Source organism: Arvicanthis niloticus, chromosome 23 (assembly GCF_011762505.2).
Source record: "Arvicanthis niloticus isolate mArvNil1 chromosome 23, mArvNil1.pat.X, whole genome shotgun sequence".
Classification (NCBI taxonomy): Eukaryota; Metazoa; Chordata; class Mammalia; order Rodentia; family Muridae; genus Arvicanthis; species Arvicanthis niloticus.
This window is the reverse complement of record NC_133430.1, coordinates 10,791,169-10,811,901: the sequence shown is the minus strand read 5'-3', so window position 1 is coordinate 10,811,901 and position 20,733 is coordinate 10,791,169. Positions and strand designations below refer to the sequence as shown.

The following is a 20,733-nucleotide window of genomic DNA, read 5'->3' as shown; positions in this document are numbered from 1 at the left end:
AAGCAGTGAATGTGAGCCCCTTACCTTACTTTTGTAACTTGTCTAGAACTGTAAAATCATTTCAGACTAAAAGTAAACACCTGAGTAGGGTACACATCAATCACTAATTAAGAAAAACTCCCATGGATTTGCCTATAGGCCATCTTATGGAGTCATTTTCTGTTACAATTCCCTCTTCCCAAAAAACAACCAGCACACATATGTACATGTGTACCTATAAACAACTAGGACACTAGGTATATTGGTCCCCAAGTTCCAGAACACAGTAACCCTCCTCATCAAAGATTTTTCTTTCCACTATTTCAGCTAATCATGGCCAACTATAATACAAAAGTATTAAATGGAAAATTCAAGAAATAATCTTCAACATTTAAATTGCATGCTCTTCTGAGGAATGTGATCAACTCTCATGCTGTCCTTTGTTTTCTGTCAGGGATGTGAGTCACCCTTTTCGAGCCACTTCTTTAGTCACTTTGCAGTGTCTAGATACTACAAAACTTTCGTTTGAGTGACCTGTATTTAGCTTAACAATGGCCCAAAAGCATCAGTAGTGATGCTATTTTATTATAGTATACTATTGTAACTACTATTTTATTAGTAGTTATTATTAATCTCTTATTTTACCTAATTTATAAAGTAAACACGCATGTACACATGTACACACACACACACACAGTTGGATACCACCTGCAGTTCCTGACCTCTAATCATGGACACTACAAGCTGGTATCAGGGTCTTTCATCTAATTTAGTGCATGTTCCTGCACGGCTGTGTGTTACAGGCTCTCCACATGTAACAGCAAGTGCACATCTGCTGCTATGTAACAGATCCAAGTAAAATGGCAGCAATAAGACAAACAACTGCCTGCAATCAGCCTCACCTGTCATGGCACACCAAGAACCACAGTGGCATCTTTTCTGCCTCTTGTCAGGCAGGTATAGCAGTAACTGTGACTATGGCTGCTCACCTCTTCTGCCACCATAGCCCTGGCTAGCTATGCAATTCAAGACTGGCATAATCTACTCTGAAGCAAGAGGCAGAAAAAAAAAATGGGAATTCACTATGAATGAATTCTTTCACTTTGAAACAAGAAAAGTAATTGATATACAAACCATTTTCTCCACAGAGTAAGTCCAGGTAACATAAAATACTTCACCTAAACTGGGAAATGACTGGACTTTAAGTTCCATTAAATGTCAATCAGATTTTAAAGTCTGAACACAGGAAAATGTGTCTCTATGAAAATTCTTAGTCTTCTTACAAGCTGATGCCCAATGTCACAGTATCTGACTTGATAACAATTATCAGTTAAAAGAGCTTATCCTCAGATCTGTTTCTTTCAACTGAGTAAAGAAAGTAAAACCTAACTCCATTTGATTCACTTTCACAATTACATGGTTTCACATCTGTGTTGAAGCCAAATCTTACTTTTCCACTAATTTCTATCATAGAACTGGTTGCATGCTCCCTGAGGAAGTCAGTCTCACCTGGAGCTGACCTATGGTATGCTCTGATAGGAAACTGCGAGTTACAAAAGCTAGGTCTGTCTTCCAACACCAGCCCTTTCTTCTCTGACTCCTGTTCACAAACTGATGGGAAACGTACTCCTATTGAGAGCTCTCAACCCACAGAAGCGTTTCTAGCATGTGGCTTAGTCAGTTTCTAAACTTGGCTCCTCCTAGACTTGGGAGTGTTAAAATCAACTGCAGTATAATGCTCCACCAGCAGGTGCTACAGCAATGCCAGGCGGGCTCTTAAGGCACTGAGCTCTCACACTTATAACCTAAAGGATGCAGTGACTGCTATATCTTCCCAAAATCTTAGGTAGATACTAGCTCAGAATACTTTCTCAGACAACCTATTTTCAGGATCTCCCTGCTGCAGGAGCTGTTACTCTGCTTCTCAATAAAGCCTTGCTTGCCTGCCCTTCATTGAAAAAAAAGAGGAAGAAGAGACTACAGTGCAGGATCTGGAAGGACGCCTGGAACACCAGGCACATAAGCCTCCAGTACACAAGGGAGGAGGAGCAGAGGCCTGGCAGGATTCCATTTTAAAACAAACTCTATAAAGCAAGCTAAAGTCAGTTCACTTGAACTAACAAAGCGCCCACACCAAGAAGCCCTTGAGCCCTTGAGAAATATGCCGGGAAGAGAGTGCCCTGAAAACAGTCTGGTTTTAAGACAGTCAAAAGACAAAAGACCAACAAAGACATTAAAATTAAAATTCATACAGAGAAATGTAACTCCTAAAGAAATGTATGATTAGTGGAAGTTAGTCATAGCACACTTAGAATATACTCTGGAGAACAGTGTGGCTCTCTCTGCAGACCTGCCAAGGGCAGGGCACACCACAGACACACTGACTCTGAGCCCTGACAAGCCCTCAAGAAGCCCTCAAGCCTGCACCCAGGAAGACAATTCTAAGTGAAAATAATAACTACAAATGGAACATGGATACCCCTTCCCTGTACCCTGCAAAGATCTGTGGCAGAGCTCATGTGTGTATGTGTCTGGGGAAGGGTTTTCACGTCCCTGGAAAAGATGAAGATCTTCAATGAAAAAACAAAAAACAAAACAAAACAAACAAACAAAAAAAAAAAACAAAAACAAAAACAAAAAATGAAGACCCTCCCAAGGAAAGATCATGTGATAAAATGATAACATGGGTCTCCTCACTCTTCCTGAGTGTTGAGACAGTGACACTGCACTGAGCTGCTAGTGGCCTAACAGCCAACCCTGAAAAGGCATGAGGAAGAGACCTTCACTGCCCCTGAAGAGGGAAGACACCACACAAACAAATAACAGCAGACAACAAAAACATCTGTATTTACTCTAATTTCCTATTCAACACTTTCAGAAGTGATGAGAATAACCTAAAACCAGAAAAACAGCTGGACTCAAAAGATGGTATAACAAGTGTAATGGCTAATTTTGCCTGTCAACTTGACTATATCTGGAATTGACAGGGACCCAAGTTGTTGGTTACTCCTGTGAGAGAATTTTCTTTTTTTTTTTTTTTTAAATATTTTATTTATTTATTTTTATGTAAGTGAGTACACTGTAGCTATCTTCAGACACACCAGAAGAGGGCATCAGATCCCATTATAGATGGTTGTGAGCCACCATGTGGTTGCTGGGAATTGAACTCAGGACCTCTGGAAGAGCAGTCAGTGCTCTTAACCACTGAGCCACCTCTCCAGCCCCGAGAGAATTTTCTTAATCAGATCATCTGAAGAAAGACCCACCCCAACCTAGATGGCACTTTCTGGTGGTGGCTCACATACGAAGACACTGAAGAAGAAAAGTGTCTTCTTCTTGCTTGCCTTCACTCTCACAAGCAAATGCACTCTCCTATTGCTGCAACTGATATTAAATCCAGCTTCTTCAGGAATCTAACAGACAAGACCAGCAGCTCTCCAGGAACCCTCAGAGATATCCAGCCTTATGGACTGAACAACTACCAGATTCTTGCCTTTTCCTTTCTATAGTATGACAGATGTTCAACTCCTTGGACCACAGCCTGTAAGGCACTCTAACAAATCCCTTTAGTGTGTGTATCTGTTCACTCTATTAGTCCTGGACCTCTGGCTAATGCAGAGCAGCTGCTCCTTAAATTAGCCACTACATCTCCTCATAAACACCTGAGCTGCTGGGTTGGCTCTCAGGTTATGCCTCTCGGTTCTAAGCTGCCTAGAGTTCCTTTTCTAACAGGCCAGGCATGGCAGAGCATGCCTTTAATCCCAGAACTCCTGACAGGTGAGGGCAAGCAAATCTCTGTGAGTTTGAGATCAACCTGGTCTACACAGCAAATTCCAGGTCAGCCAGACTACACAGTGAGATCCTGTCAGAGAGAGAGAGAGAGAGAGAGAGAGAGAGAGAGAGAGAGAGAGAGAGAGAGAGAATACTTTCTGAAAAGCTCATGATGTGTTTTCAACTTGAATAGTTCCTTATGCTCCTCATTTTCTTTCCTGCTAGTCACGCTTTTCTCAGAAAAAGAACCCCAGCAGTTAGCTAGGTTTAGAGTGCAACATGCTTGTAATCCCAGCACTGAGGCAGGAGGATTAGCCCACATGCATGGGCCATCCTAGTCTACATAACAAATTCCAGGCCAGGCAGGAGTATGTAACAAAATCCTGTCTCAAAAAAGAAAACAAACAGAAAGAGTGAGGAGGACAAGGAGGAGGAGAAGAAGCATGGGGGCAGACTGCTCTGGCAGGTCAGTGCTTCTCACAAAACAGCGGGCACTCCAAGCCCTTAAGAGAAGAGTTGTCTCCCATGGTGCCAACCTGACTTTGCAGTAACTACAAAAACCACTCAGACCTGCCTGAACTGTCAAGATTACAGTCCCCAAGCTGACTGTGGGAGCTGAGCAGTCCACCCTGCACTGTGGCCTGCAGGAGGCCCTCACTATCCTGGCCCACCTAGAGATGTGTAAGGGATAATGTTAAAAGACTGATGTAAACAAAGTATCCCAACACAGGGAGACCCAAGGGAAACCCACAAGAACCTGTAACAAGAAAGCAAGGCCTGCTGAAGCTGAAGGGTGACAGTGACAATTAGACAAGTGGAGTGTCTCTGCAGCCCAGGGGCTGCATTCACACAGGTCACCTACTTCTGTTTACCTTCCCACCTTACAGCCAAGGGGAGCCCAGAAACTGCCCACTGAGGCACAGCACAGTGCTATGCAGTGGAGAGTGAGGTAGGTAAGCCCTGGCAAGTTGGCTTCAGAGCCCACCTTCAGTTACCACAAAGCAACCGGTTCCAATTCTATTTGAACAGCAAGTGTGATGGAATCAGGTTTTCCAGAGGTCTGTCTTACCCTAAAGCCTGTGCTCTTTCCCACATGGCCACTGGGCTTTTACCTGGATGGATTATCCTCTACTGCTTCATTCTGCCTCAGAATCAATCGTCCAGCTTAGGGACCATCACTTAAATACCCTTCCTAACAAGGCCTCCCAGCTAACCCACATAAGTGACCACATCCCATAACCTGTATTTCACACACACACACACACACACACGGGGGGGGGGGGGGGGAACAGACAGGCAGAGAGTCAGAGGCATTCACAATGCCAAGGCACTCATTAAAATAAAATAAAAATAAAAACATAACACTTTCAGATGACAAAAAGCCACACCAGATGTCAGATGTAGGACTTGAGGACATCATAAATAAAGAGGAAAAGTTTTAATCTAGCTCCATCAACAATTTTTTAAATTAGGTAAACCTGAAAGAAAACCTACATATTCTTCATAATAAACCTTGAGGTTCAAAAGGCAAAACAATTTGTATTTGAGGCAAGAATCCTATGACTTTTGAAATAGTCGGAACATTTGGCAGGAGGGGGGATGTATCTCTGCGAGGGATATTCCTATACAACAGGCATGTTGCAAAGCTAAATCAATGAATGCACAGCTGTGAGAAAAGGCTTCCTAGCAAGCAGAGGCCCTAGGTTCTATGCACACACATACAAATAAAGTCATCTTTAAAAATAAATAAATAAATAAGGTAATAAATAAAACTATTCCATTAAGCAATAAAGTGAGATTGATGCATTTCAGAAAGGAAACAAAACTGCAGGCAGATGAATTACAATAGAACCACAGCAGCCCGATGCAGGCTGTGAGCCGTCAAACTGCACAAGAAGAGAACTGGTGACAAGCAGTGACCACCCCCACTCTCCACAGTCAGGTGTGCAGGGCAGAGGCAGACCCAAGTACTGCAAAGGGGAGTCTAGAGAGGACACCTCCTGCTCAGCTCCATGGGGAGCTGCAGTACTGGCTCTGCCCCTTCCTGAAAAGGGAAGATGAAACCCCCAAAACACGCAAAGTCAAAATCAACCCTCTAGAGATTTGTATACAACACTTTCCCTTAGAACTACCTAAGATATAATACGTAATAAATAGTACACTTTGGAAGACATAAGCAAATCGCCTTGCAGTTGACATAACTATTTTTTTTCAGCCAATAAATATAGTAGAAATTAATTTTAACTTTTACCAATTTCTGTTTCCTAATGTTTTTAAGTTTTTGGAATTTAAAAATTAATTTTAATTTTAGAATTAGATTTATTCATTTTATCAATGAGTGCTTTGCCTGCATGTATGTCTGTGCACCATATGCATGCCTTGTGCCCTAGGAAGTCAGAAGAGGGCACCAGATCCCCCGGACCTGAAATTACAGATGGCATAAACCTTCACGTAAGTGCTGAGAATTGAGCCCCGGTCTTTTGCAAGAACAGCAAGGGCTCTTAACCTCTGAGCCATCTATCTAGCCCCTAGAGATCAATTCTAATTTTCCTAGAAACATTACACACAGGGAACCTTTTTCTATTTGATAAAGTTCACAGCTTGTAAAATCTCCTTATAATCTTATTTTCAAAGAGCTCAGCAACTTTAGTCAGTGAGAAAGCATTTCTGCTTGTATTGATCCTGGATGCTGACAAAGCCAGGTCCATTTAAAAATATGTGGTAGTAGTCTACAAAAGTGGAAATGATGAAAGGTACTGAATACCCTCTAGTTTAAAAGCAAGGTGCTTAGGAGCTGTAAGACACACATGCCACTCCTCCCTGCCCTGCTCACCTGGATGACTTTATAGAAATAGGCATACTGGCGTGCTGTGTTTTTATACTGGCTGAAGACATCGTGGATGGCTTGTGTCGACTGAAGACATCGTACTTCGTCTTCTTCAAAGTAGAGAGGAGTGTCATATTCACTGGGAAGAGTCTGAATGTATGGCTGCCAGAAAGAGTTGGGGCTGGCTCGTTCACACAGCAGATGAAAGGCCAGTGCAATGTTTCCCATAGCTTGGAGAATTCGGTCTTGGGAATACAGGGGCCCTAAATCAACCCAGAAGTTAGCAGGGTAAGTGTCATGGACTCCTTTTAAAAGCCACCACTCAAAACATGCTAAAATCAAAGTACAAAATTCCAAGATCATATAATACTTCATGTCACATGCGCCCTTCTTTGGACATAACATGGAAAACCTTAATATGGATTTGAGGGACTATGTCATCAGTTGAAAAACCAACCAAGCATGATCTTTTATTGTCAGAAATAAAACTTATATAACTTGTACACTGCCTTAAATAAATTATTCTTACCCAATACTGAATTCTTAGCAGATTCAACAGTCATTAGTAACTTTCGTGGAACCCATAAAAATAATTCTTCTGCCTAGAAAAAAAAAAATAAGAGAACAGTAGAATCTCATAACATGCTACAATCATTTTAGCTATATCTATCAGAAAGCCAGCCACAAGAAAATACAATACAGCTGCATATCAGCACTTCTAAATATCATGTATGTTTTAAATATTCACGTATACTATAGTTAAAGCAGTAGAAGCATAATCTAAAATTCTCTATCTGTGAGGAAAACTAGCACCATACAGTCTTTATGCTGATAACACAAAACAATGCTTTCAGCTTTACTTTGAAGCAAGTAGAACATCTGGAGTAGAACACAAAAGGATGTCTTATTGGGTATGATACTTAGACTTTCAAGTTCTAAAAGTGAAATAATCCGTACCTCTAACCCAAGGCCTCATGTGTTAATAGTGAACCAGAGCAGAAGTGCTGCTGCACAGGGATTCAAACACAGCAGCAGCTAAGGCCCCGCCCGCAAACACCCTCAGCCTCACTAATCTCTGTACTAGCACATCTTCAGACATGGGACAGTTCTTTTGGGTATGTCCGTGTTTACCTCTACTGCTTAACCCATGCCTAGAGCTCTGTCATGTAGGACTGTGCCGGGACTGGGCCAGGAGCAAAGGAGGAAGAAGGCACTCAGCAGAACCCGATGCACAGCACCTTCACCTTCCAGCCTCCAGATTTCACAAGAAAAGCCCCATAAGACAATGGCTAAGGTATTGGGGAGTACTGGCATCAATGAGGCTTCTCATCTGACACAAGAGAAAAGCCTGTGTCATTCTGCCTCTGCTAGTGTCTACTATCTGAATGCTTTTCTGCTTTGTCCCCTACAATAGATTATAAGTATCATACATGAAGGCCTAGATTTTTCTATAAATCTGGCATAATAACAAATGAATATCCCTCACACAGTAGGTACTCAACAGATACCTAATATGCCAGAGTTATGAGAACAACAGGTTAAAGAGAGCTTGGTCAAAAAGTTACTGGTGGTCTGAGGAGACTGAACTAATACCCATTTCTTCTACCCAAGCTCTTCCCCAACTGAGAGATACGAGTCTATACTAGAGGGTCACTCAAAATATAACCTGCTGAGTTCCAGACGCAGGCAGATGCTCACACCTAGTCACAGGCACACTGGCTCCCTCCAAGCTCTTATGTGAGCTTGCCCTGTAAGGCATAGGGTGGAGAGTACAAAGCAGAATAAATCCTGTGGCGACCAGCACCCACAGTTAGCTTAGCGCTCAGTTCTTTCTCCCCACTGGCAAACAAGCTAAGTGACTAAGCGGCCCCTCCTCTTAGGACAGCGGGACTAAGGAGCAGAGAGGCTATCTGAAAAGCATCTCTTTCCAGAGGCCCAGTTCTCCTCTCCTCCACCCCCTCCATCACAGGATTTGATGTGTCCTCCCTCCCACTATTAAACCCAGTCCCTCTTCCTTAGTAAGTGTCAGAATCCCATCAGGCACATCCTACAGTCTTCTCACAAAGGCCTGTAAAGGCCTTGCTCTAGGGCAAGGTGAATGACACAGCTCTCCAAGAGGATGAACTAGCAGGGCTCCCTAGAATGCTGTCAGACTGAGGCCCATGTGGTCAGATAAAGGCACTGCAGCCCACAAGGATGGAGAATGCTGCCTACATACCCACCAAGATTTAGACAAGCCTCAGGGGTCTCTGTCCCATACCTTCAGCTCAATCTCAAAACCATACAATGGTTCAAACACACTTAAACCCCCTTAGACCAACAGATAATAAACTCACCTTGATGTCTCTTGTTGCTCTCAAACCAAAGCCCTCTTCTTTGAAGTTAACCATTTCAAAACCCTCGACAGAAGCCCCGTTTTCAGAGGCCCATTTCATTAGATCAGGGAAGTAATCTTCTCTTTTCCCATCAAAAGTAACAGACAGACCTATATCATCCATGTTGGAAACAAGAGCTACTTTAGGACACATATCATCACATGGCTCTAGAGCATAAAGGCAGAGCACAGCTCACACTAGCTCTCGTCTTAACACCCTTACCCTGAATAATCAAAATTAACCACCAGGTAGTCATGGTACATACCTGAGCAAGCTCCAGGAAAGGTGAATTAAAAACCCAAACTCTGCCAGTTAGAGCACTAGTCTGTTCTGACACCATGTGACAAGAACATTGACCATGAAGTGCCTCTGCTATATAGTATGAACGGCAAGGGAGAGAAGACTTAGTTACCACAACTGTGGCTGGGACCTGCCACGTGCCAGCTCTCTCCTCACAACTGTGGCTGGGACCTGCCACGTGCCAGCTCTCTCCTCACAATGTCCTTAACAGGCATCCCCACCAAATAACACCAGCAGCTTGTCTCTGTGCACTGATGGTTGGAAGAGAGGCAGCCTGACACTAAGAATGCAAAGATGCAGGGCTAACACAGGCAACTGGGGTCTGTAAGTGTGACGTGAGGGTGTCCACACACAAACACCACAAGGGATAACATGTGTTTAAAACTTAGGCATGTGGCTGCAAAGATGGCTCAGCAACTAAGAGCACTGGCTGTTCTCAAAACAGGACTCAGGTTTGATTCCCAGCACCCACATAGTGGGCCATGACTCTAGTCCCAGAGGATCTGACGCCCTCTTCTGGCCTCCACAGGCACCAGACATGCACATGATGTACTTACATACACTCAAACATACAAAATAAGATAGTAATTATGTAAATTTACATGATTATATTTCTATTCCTAGTTATATGATGTTTATGTAGAGGTGAAAAGTAGTCATAGTAAAGACACATGCCTTTGAAAGAGCAGTGCAAAGCTACAGCTCTATCTGGAATATTTTATTTCTTAAACCAAATACAAAAATCAAAAGAATGATGGAGGGTGGGGATGAGCAAGTGGAAAGGAAGAAGGGAGGACCTGAGCCAAGGTAAGTTCAGCAAACGTACAATCTGAGTAGGAGACTCCCACCACTTTCTTTTCTAGAGTTTCCATCAGGTTTAAAATATTCAACAAGATAAAAAGTCATGCACTGAAGTAACTCCCCTTATGACAAAGTGGGGAGCACGAGGCATGCTACTAACGTGAGGAGACAGGCATAGAACCTAATCCATTCCACCAGCCTGTAAAGTTTCCTGACACACCTCTTTGCCATGTCAGGCATGAATAGAAACTAAGGAAGACAAATGATTTGAGCCTGGCAAAGTTTAAAATGGAATTGTGTCTTCCTCATTTTGTAACTTTAGTGCAGCCTAGTGACACTATCTTCAGAGAAGATAGACTCAGATAAGCAGAGATGTTTTGGGGCAACTTGATGGGCGATAATTAACACCATCAAGTCCACGTGGACTAACTGGAAAGGAACCTGCTCTCCTGGACTTGGAGTCCAAGGCCATCCAAGATACAGACTACACCATTACAGGTGTCCAAATAGAACAAGATGGTTACTTAAGGCAGCAGGTGGAAAACACGTTTTTTTCGGACTATAAAGGTTCTCCTCTTTTGCAATGTGGACTCCTTATTGTGTTTTCTCAGCTATCTTCCATGTGGCTGTGCATAACAATATTCTTTTTCTGCTCCACAAGACAAAACAACAGCTATACTGAGAAAGCTTTGCAAACTGACAGTCCCTTTGCCAACTTGGCTAAGAATAATTAAAATGGCTATTAAATATGCCCTGTAAAAACACAGCTTAAGAAATACAGTGCAGGGCCTAGAAAATGTCTCAGCAGTTAAGAGCACTGGCTGCTCTTTTAGAGGATCCAAGTTCAATGTTCAATTAATTCCTGGCACCCCCATGATGGAGCACAAGAGTCTGTAACAGTTTCTGAGGATTTGACTCCCTCTTCTGGCTTCCACAGGCACTGCACTGATGCATATACATGTAGGCAAAATACTCATAAGCATGAAATAAAAGCAAATCAATCTCTCTCTCTCTCTCTCTCTCTCTCTCTCTCTCTCTGTCTCTCTCTCTCTCTCCCCCTCCCTCCCTCCCTCCCTCCCTCCCTCCCTCCCTCCTTCCCTCTCTCTCTCTCTGTGTGTGTGTGTGTGTCTGTCTGTCTGTCTGTGTCTGTGTCTGTCTCTCTCTTTCTCTCTTTTAAGAAAAGAGGTGGGGGCTGAAGAGATGGCTCAGCAGTTAAGAGCACTGTCTGCTCTTCCAGAGGTCCTGAGTTCAGTTCCCAACAACCAAATGGTGGCTCACAACCATCTGTAGTAATGGGATCTGATGCCCTCTTCTGGCATGTAGACATACATGCAGAAAAAGCACTCATATACATTAAATAAATAAATAAATAGTTCGGTGACAGAGGGCTTGCCTAGAATACACCCTGGTTCAGTCCTCAGCAGCATACTCTCATCACCACTAAAAAAACTGTCACAAACCCACACAGCTTAAGAAATATAACTATCTTTTAATCAAGATGTGCTGGGGCAGGATGTGGTGGTGCATGACTATAATCCCAACAACCAGAAAGTCTGATACAAAAGACTAATGGCTCCATAGCAAGACTATCAGGAAGAAAAATGATGAGCTGAAGTCAATCCTAAACACGTGGTAAGACACTAACCGACACCGCTTGACATGTCAAAGAAGCAAGAGTTAACCAGGCCCATACACATGCCATAAAATAAAAATAAATAAAAGTCATGTCATTTTATCCCCTGGGCACAAATGTTTTCCCCTGGACCTCAGCACTTATTCCTTTCACTCAAGTGGGCAACAGTCCTTGGGGGATTTGCTGGGTGGCTGCTTCATTTTTCTACAGACAGGCACTGTCACCTGAGGCTTTACTACTGAGCCCACTAGCCTAAGTCCAGCTTCCCTCAGCAGTGTCATCCCAACAATGTTACCTTTTTGCTTCTTTCGTATTTTCTCAACCAGAGCTCGGATCTGTGTGTACTCTTCCCATTCTTTCCCTGGGCCGGGTGCAGGACTGCTACATTCTGTAACGTGAAAGCCACTGCGTAAGAACTCCTCCTCCACTTTAACCCACTAGTCTGCAAGAGAAGGAAGGTTTCCATCTTGTCCCTAACTTACATTAAGGACAGACCTGCTCTAGCCATGTGAGTGTATGCTCGTGACCTAGAAAGTACATGGATATACTCTGTACTTTTCAAGCATGCAAATGACCTGCGATCCAAGCATACCCCTCACCTAACTTTGGCCCAGTGGCCCCATGTGTGCTCCCACCCCTTCTAGTAACTCTCCTCAGAATACATCTGTAAACAGCTAAAATCTGAAAGCAAAGCTAAACTGGAAAATATTTTCCCTGACCTCTTCTAGACGGTGAGGTGCCTTTCTAGTGGAGTCTTAGCTCTCTAAGGAAACCCACTAAGCTGAACAGAAGGTCAATTAGTTGACAAACATTTCACATTCATGTGCATGTACTACAAAAGACATGACACAGTCATGTTGGAAAAGAAGCTAAGAGACTTCTGAAGAAGCTGAACTGCAGAACCAACACCTACTAGGGGCCAGGGCTGGTCATCCTGGAATACACTGGCTCCCAGCCAGCCTCCTGGGAGCACAGCCTTACTAAGTATTACAAAAGCTTAAAGGCAGTCTCCTTCCCAGACTCCTGCCAAACCCACTGCCCCATCTCACTAAGGAGAAGAGCATGTGGCAAATAATTAACATGACCTGGTTATGTGCTGACACCTAAGTTTTCAGGTTAACCAGTCTAACTTCATTCTTTCCCCACCAAGTGCTGACTGAGGCCTTGAAGGGTAACAGCAAAGCAGGATTTGGGGTGAAGGCCACCTGTGCTCCAACAGGAGGGAGGGAAAACAGTGATGGATGCAGGGCAAGTAGAGCTCAAAGCACCCAGGGAGGAACCTTACAATGGCCTGACTACTGCTCACTCTCTATTTTTGAAGGAAAACTCTATGTTTACTTGAGATTTAGCTGTCACAAAACCTAATCGTAAGGGGGAAAGATCAACCTAAATATAAGGGCAAAAAAAATCATGGCTATGCCCAAGGCATCAGCAGCGCCACTTTGAACCCACAACTCAAAATTATCAAAATACTTTAGCTTAAAAAAGTGTGGGCAACAACACTTCATTTTAAACTCAGAACTCTCAGGCTTCATGTGAAAACCAAACAAACTTATGTAATCACTGAGAAAAAAAGGTGAGCTATTCTGTTCTAGAAGGACGGATGGCTCCCTGGGAGGTATGATGGGCTTGCCTCGGGCTAAGAGCCCCGGCACATCCTCGCATGCCAGATCTCGTGTGGTACCTGTCAAGTGGCTGGAGACAGTGATCTGTGTTTGCTAATGGACACTGAGCCCAGCAGTTTGCTGAAGAGCAGTAGAACCGGTTCTTGCCCATGGGTCTGGAAAGGATCATGCCCAATGGCTGACAGTTACATGCCCAAGCTGACACCCACACTCTGCAGAGGGGACTGGGGTGAGGGAAGCTCTGCAACGTCCCGGTCCATGGCTTCTAAGGATGGCAGGCAGCGCACAAGCTGCTGTACAGAAGACCTGTCTGCTGTAGGCCGGGGAGCCCCGCGCCCCTGCAGAGGAGTAAAAGGCACTGTGTGGCAAGGACAGCTGGTGGGATGGGATGGGGGGTAGAGAACAGGACACTTACTCTGCAACAGCTCACTTGTCAGGTTCAAGATTTCCTTTGGTGACACGGTGGCTGTGGCCCCAGTACCTGATTTCTGAGTTTTCACTCGACTCTTCTTACCCATTTTCTGACTACAAAGAGAAAAGACAAAGAAATGAAAGTTATTATCATCAAAGAATAAAATTAAGAAATTAGATGTGGCATAAGAGCACCATCATCTTTCCATGCTGAGATCTTGAAGTTTCTGAGGGGAAATGTATAAATCACCTGAAGCCTTCAAACAGGTAAGAGAAGCATGCACAGCAGTCTCGGGAGACAACGTGCACTCCTTGTCACCCATGAAACCAGGGCAGAGGCAGATCCTACTCTACACATTGTAGCTATACAGAGTTTCACAGTGCAACTGATGCATTACTGCAGGACAACTAAGGGATAATGCTCATGTGTGTATCAGACACACACACGGTCGGGTAGGGTCAGAAATACTAGATCCTCAGTCACTCCTCCTTAAAACAACCACTTCCCATAGTGATAACTTAGTCCTCCCAGACAAACACTGAAGATACACATTTGGATAGCTAGTCTAATGCCCATATTCTGTTCAATAGAAAATCCAACATGCTTTAAACAGCAAGTGTAGGCACTGAAGACAAGTTTCACAGGCCATGTAGACCCTAGTCTTGCACAGGGTTTCTCATCTCTGCTCAGTCTTGCACTTTTAGCCACGCGAACCTTGTGCCAGCAGTCTTTACATGAGAAATGACTAGGATACTCACAAACAAATGAGGTAGTGAGACAAAGGACAGAACAACGGCACTCTGAGTAAAGACCATGAGGAGCTGACATACATGTCTAAAGGAAGCAAGGCTCAGGCCATTCACAAGTGGAACCTGGTGAAGCAAGTCAGCAAATAAAGGGAAGCCCAAAGAGGGGGTAAGCTCCTTGCTGAGTGCTGGGACTTACGGATCCAATGTTTTGGAAAGAAGCTCACTGTCGTGGTCCAGGCTACCCCAGTGATACTCCATTCATGGAGCCCTTGGATGAAGACTTAGACCATTCTCAGGGAGGACACAATGCCTACTTGGGCCATTTATTACAATGAAGAAACGGATGGGCTGGTGTAATGATGGGCATGGAGCTTAATGGTGATGGGCACAACCTGGGTTTAATGTGCAACATCAAAAGGGAAAGACATGACTGCCTGCCATGAGGAACTGTGACAGAACAGAGTTTAGAATGTGATTCACCTACTAAGATCACTGTCACTGAAGCCACTCAAGTCAGGCAGGTACTCAAATAGGAAAAAACACTCTTTACAAAGAGGTCCGTCTTCTCTTTCACATCTAATGTATCATATCACAAGTGACTTACCTGAAAGCTAGTGAAAGGATGTGAAGCACTGGGTGTCAGTCCCCTGGATACAAGGCACCAGTACAACATGTAAAACAGTTAGGAAACTAAAAGGCAGCCGCTGCTTTGAGATCAAAAGCTGGGCGGGGCAGGAGGAGGTGCTTATGCACCTTCCTGTGAGTCCTGGAAGGGAGGCAGGTGCTCCCTCTCCATCATCACTGACACTCAACTAACAAGGACACACGCTGGACAGAGCACCATGTCTTTGTCTGGGAATCAAGCCCACCCAGGTCCATGGAGACATGGTACATCTACACAGACCACAGAACTCAGCCTGCAAAAAATGAAAGCCACCAAGGTTCCCAGTAGTTATAACTTTTTAATCATACTTCCAAATACAGCAGACCTGCTGGCCTGCAAGAACTGCAGAAGCACACTACTGGTGACATGCAATGGACCTCTGGCTCCAGTCCTATTATCAAGACCTGCTATCCTGTGAGTCTCTAAGTGACTCAAGACCAGCACTGTGAGGAAGGGGCTTTACTTACGAGATCCTCTGCCCTCACCTTCCCAGCCCTGGTGCTAGCACCTCCAAGGGTTCATTTAAGAAGCCACAGCAATCTCCCCATTCTCAGTGTCCACCCTATTACCAGGCACCACCTAGTTAAGATCAGCTCCTTGGGCAATCACATCCTTTCTCTGTCCAAGGTCACCTAATAGGTAAGAAATGTAAGCTACAACCTAAACTGAGCGCTGCCACTCCCACACGGCCTCCATCTACATGCCAGGAAGCCTATGGTATTTCAGGGTCAAAAAAGCTTAAAAGTTCTTCCAGACCAACAGGGTTAAATACCAGTTAAATACATCACAAAACATCCCCTGCCAGTCCCCACCTGCTCTCACCTGAGTATCTCCAGCAACTTCATTCTACATACCTCCTGCTCTGACAACAGTCTGTCTCTCTCCCTGACTAAACCCCTCTCTGCTACTAAACCAACCCTTCCTCCTACTACCCCATTCCACAGAACCTTATGGGCCAGCTATCCCAAAGGCTCCCAGTCCTAGTACAGATCACCAGTACCTCTGAATACATCCTTCCACTTCCTCCCTGCCAGTCGTCACCCAACACCTCAGTCACTTTGTTCAGTAGCTGCTTTTTCCCAAACTCCTATCTAGGTATCTCCTGAAAGCTTTTCCAGTGTTCCCAGTCATAGTTTTCTGTCCTTCACATCCCAACAATTTCTTAAATGCCCTTCAGTTACTGTGGTACAAGACTAAGGCAAAGCCCACTCCTCTCCATCTTGCCCCAGACACCAGGCTCCTTGAGGGAACGCTCTATCTCTTATTTATAGTCCTAAGACTACAAATAAGACCTCAGCTCAGACCTCAGCACAGGGCCGTTGCTCCACAGTGGATACTACACGGAGCTATCAAGGAAAGTATCTTATAGTTCAAATGGGGCTAAACCTGTGATCCTGAAGCTGCTGCCCAAGTATCTATCCCCTGGAGAGATACAGAAAATGTCAAATGCCTATTCTGTGTGAGAGCGCATTAACTATGTCAGTGATGTGAAAGCACCACAGAGTTCTTTGACAGTAACTGTCATACAGCTAAGTAAACAATACGAATAAATAGTTACGTCCAAAAATGGCCAGCTTCTAGAAACAGTAATAGACACAAATGTATTAAAGATAAAATTTGGAAACCCCGTCAGTAATTTAACCTTTGAAAGGGTGTGTGTGTGTGTGTGTGTGTGTGTGTGTGTGTGTGTGTTTCATTAGCTTATCCATATGCCACATAGTTTCCACTTCCATTAAAGTAAGGAGACCATCCAATGCACCCAACCACCCACCAGGCGCTTTCTAGTCCACAGGCATCTCCGGAAACACCTAGCTTACCTTCTTTCTATTCCCCTTGGTCCGTTTCCTCTTCTTGAACTTTACATACACAATCCTATTTATACACCATCTGGGTTCTTCTACTCAACTTCACGTCTGTCCACAGCTCAGTGCTAACACTTGACCTCCCAGCAGGTTCACCCTTAGAAGGACGAACTGTCTCACCTACTCTACCTGCTTGCTTCACTCCCTCTATCCTTTATGCTACTTAGCTCCATGGGTTGGTCTATGTTCTGGAACACAGCCATGTCTCATCTAGGCTTCTGGTATAGTTTCCCACATACTTTTTGAGGCCCTGCAAAAACTGTCCACAGTGGCCTTAGGGACTTCTAAACCACACACACACACACACACACACACACACACACACACACACACACACGACTATCACTCCTACGAAAGTCAGTGAGGAAAGTTCAAAGGCAAGGTCATGAACAAATGATAAAAGCTTGGTTTATCGCAGGATTTGGTCTCTTGTCTCTTTGGACTGCTTCCCTCCCACAGTCCTGCAGCTCTTAGAGACAGGAAGTAATCATCCCTGGTCCACACAGAACTCCACTTACAGAAGGGAAGGAGAGTAATTGTCTGGGTCCCAGCAGAACACATCTCCCTAAAGTACAGGATTCTAAACTGGGCCATCTCTTAATTTATTCCACACAAAAGATAAGTTTCCAGGGTTCTCAGTCTTGGGGCTCCCAGAGTTCTCAGCCTCTGAACACCAAATCCACTACTGAGGCCAGAGCCCTAAGGATCCATGACTTTTTGACAAACCTTGAACACAAGAGGCATTTGCAAGGCACTTCATAACCAAACCATACAGTCAGACTGAAACAATGACTTCATGTTTAATGACTTCTACTGAAGAATGAGGACAATTCTTAAAGAAAAATATACATTTATACAGGGCGGGTGAGACACAGCTTGACCATTGTACATATACAGAAAGACTTTACTATATTAAATAACAGAACCTCTGGAAATATATTTACATTTTTTGTGTGATTTTAGTCTCTTTGAAGGAGGCGAAGCAGGATATTACTTGCTTCTGGTACCAAAGGAAGAGCAATGACCAAGCACAGCTGGAAGCTCACAGGGAAATGGGGTACTTACTACAAGGGCCACAAGCATTTGTCCATCCATGTGGCCAGCACAGCCCAGTGAGGTCAATACTGATGGCTCCAGCTGTTGGGAAGCTCAGAGAGTGCTGTGACTTGGCCGCAAGACCAGTCACCACTCGGCAGACCCCAGCTTGACGCCATGGACCATGCAGCATCCAGGCTGACTCTAAACATAAAGGCACTTGAACAAACAAGCTCTCCTATCTCCTTGGGCAGGCAATAGTGATGAATGTGAAGGATGACAAAACCAGGGAGCCAGGCCTGTAGGTCCCACAGTTGAGGCCAGAAAGAAACTAGGTCACACTCAAAGTAAAGCAGCAAAGGTAATTCTCCAAATGTCCAAGTAAGTAAAGATGGCAAGGGGGGAAGTACAGTTTAAGGAGTATGGCTGAGAGAATAGCAGAAAAGCGGCTTCCTAAATCCAATTCTTCTTTGACAGTTTTCACGAACAAAGCTGAGCTATGCTGTGTGATTTTCCTACCTTGTGGACTTGAAATGATTACCCAGACTTCACACTTAGGATTCAAAACTTTGCTACACACAATGGTTCGTTTTGTGATTCAGCTAACTTGGGTGCCTGTTTCCAACTTTTAAACAAAGCTGCCAAAGAGGTACCGAGCACATCTTTAACACTCGTGAGTGTGTGTGTGTGTGTGTGTGTGTGTGTGTGAGTGTGTGTGAGTGTGTGAGTGTGTGTGTGTGAGTGTATGTGTACGTGGGTGTGTGTGTGGTAGTCACTCACCAGTTTCCTATAAAAACCAAATATTTATTACTAATATTTGTTCTACATATTCATGTGAACATATACTAAATTAGGCACCTATGCTCTTACTCTTTCCTTGTCCCTTTCCCCCTTGCTCTCATTAGATGCTAGCTGTATAGTACAAGGTAAGTAAAAGATCTCTCCCCTGAAGTTTAGACTGAAATGCACATGAACTATCATGGGAGAAGCAGAAGGCCTAAACACCAACCACAACAGTATTACTTTAGGCGAAGGGAGGAAGGGAGGAAGGAAAGGCTGCTGGGGAAATCAGCAGTTTCACTTTCAGGAGGCACCTACAGAAGCAGGCCTTGCTGTCAGTCCACCCCCCTGTCTCCATTCACCACCCAAAAGTTTATAAAGGGTATAGGCTCCTCAAGCCTGGCCGTTTTAAATCAATACAAACTACTCAGCAAGTCCATCAGCCATCTCCCTATGTAACTAGGGAGACAAACATCATAACTGTTAAACTGCAGGCGAGTATACTGGGACAATTGTGACTACTGACAAATGTCACCATTGAATTATTTCCCATTCTAATCTATACAGAAAACTAAATAGACCATATTTTGGGGACCATGGCTAAAGAGGAGGAGGAGGTGACAGAGTGAGGGCTAAATACTTAACTCTTTTTTTTTTTTTTTTTTTTTTTTTTTGGTTTTTCGAGACAGGGTTTCTCTGTGTAGCCCTGGCTGCCCTGAAACTTACTCTGTAGACCAGGCTGGACTCAAACTCAGAAATCCACCTGCCTCTGCCTCCCAAGTGCTGGGATTAAAGGCGTGTGCCATCACTGCCTGGCTTAACTCATTATATATGATGTGTAACTCATTTTATACATCAAAATGGAAAGGATACAAATTTGTTCTTCCTAAAAATGCTGCTCTGAACTAAGTACAACTAGAATAAACATTTTTGATAGTACTTATTTGGCAATTTTCCCAGGAAACCTAACTCAGGCCCAGCATCATCTACTTTTCAATGTAGTTTGCACTGACCCAACTTTGCAGCTGGGTCTTCTGAAGGAGGCTCTGTTCATGTGCTTCCTCCTGCTCCAAGCCTCCAGCTGTAAAATGCACTTGAGGAGGTGAAGCCAGCCAATGTGCATAGAAGAACAGGAAGTATGCCCTTCCTCGTTTCACTAACTACTCTGTAGACCATGAAAATCAAACATCGCAATACAGGCAGAACGAGTTGGGAAACAGAAAGACACAGGGCAGCATTTTCTGTCCCAAACACAGCACTGACAAGGTACTTCACATTGGTGCCTTGGTTTCACATGGTGCCAGGTGAACTGGAACTGACAGTTACCAGAAGCACATTCTGACTTGGACCAGCATGCCACACCATAATAACTTACACCAGCATGGCTGGCCCACAGCATGCCATGCCACAATAATTTACACCAATGTGGCTGGTACCCACCAACCAGCACAACACTCTGGAATCAATGGAGGTGCTATATGCCATAGACTCAAAGGAATCAAGAAGCCAAGGCAAGCAAGCAGTTACAAGAACAGCTTTTGACTCAGTAGCTACTTAAGTATCAACACAAACAAAGTTTAATCTCATTATAGAATAATTTGGACTATCATATATATGCAGAGTAACTTGAGAATTTAAAATGTTCCTTTCCGCAAAAATATTGACTATTTTCCCAGAAATTTAAACAATAATTCTGGATTTCAAACCATCTGGTTGTTTTTCAGGATAAATGGCTTTGAGCTGATATTAAATTATAAGCACAGTGATATTAACTCCGGGTTTCTTGACAGTGAGTGGATGAACCCTGAACTCAAGCCTTCCCATGCAGGCAGCAGCAGCAGTGCCATAGACCATCATCAGTGACTACTGCATCCCTATAGAAGGCATCAGGTGTGTCCGAATGGCAACAGTGATGTGAGG

General features: G+C 44.0%; 1 protein-coding gene across 3 annotated transcripts in view; it reads right to left on the bottom strand.

The window, feature by feature from the left end:
- Positions 1 to 20,733, bottom strand: part of Setd3 (SET domain containing 3, actin N3(tau)-histidine methyltransferase) — a 70,398-nt gene that overhangs the window by 43,348 nt on the left and 6,317 nt on the right. Inside the window, exons 2-6 of one of the 3 annotated variants that reach the window (XM_076921230.1) lie at positions 13,727 to 13,836; positions 11,982 to 12,074; positions 8,914 to 9,062; positions 7,107 to 7,179; positions 6,584 to 6,840 (exon numbers count right to left, since the gene is read on the bottom strand). In XM_076921230.1, coding sequence (XP_076777345.1) covers positions 6,584 to 6,840; positions 7,107 to 7,179; positions 8,914 to 9,062; positions 11,982 to 12,074; positions 13,727 to 13,829 — 675 coding nt within the window. In that variant the 5' untranslated portion in view covers positions 13,830 to 13,836. Of the gene's footprint in view, positions 1 to 6,583; positions 6,841 to 7,106; positions 7,180 to 8,913; positions 9,063 to 11,981; positions 12,075 to 13,726; positions 13,837 to 20,733 lie in introns of those variants that run through there. The other 2 variants (XM_076921231.1, XM_076921232.1) reach the window with 2 other exon arrangements.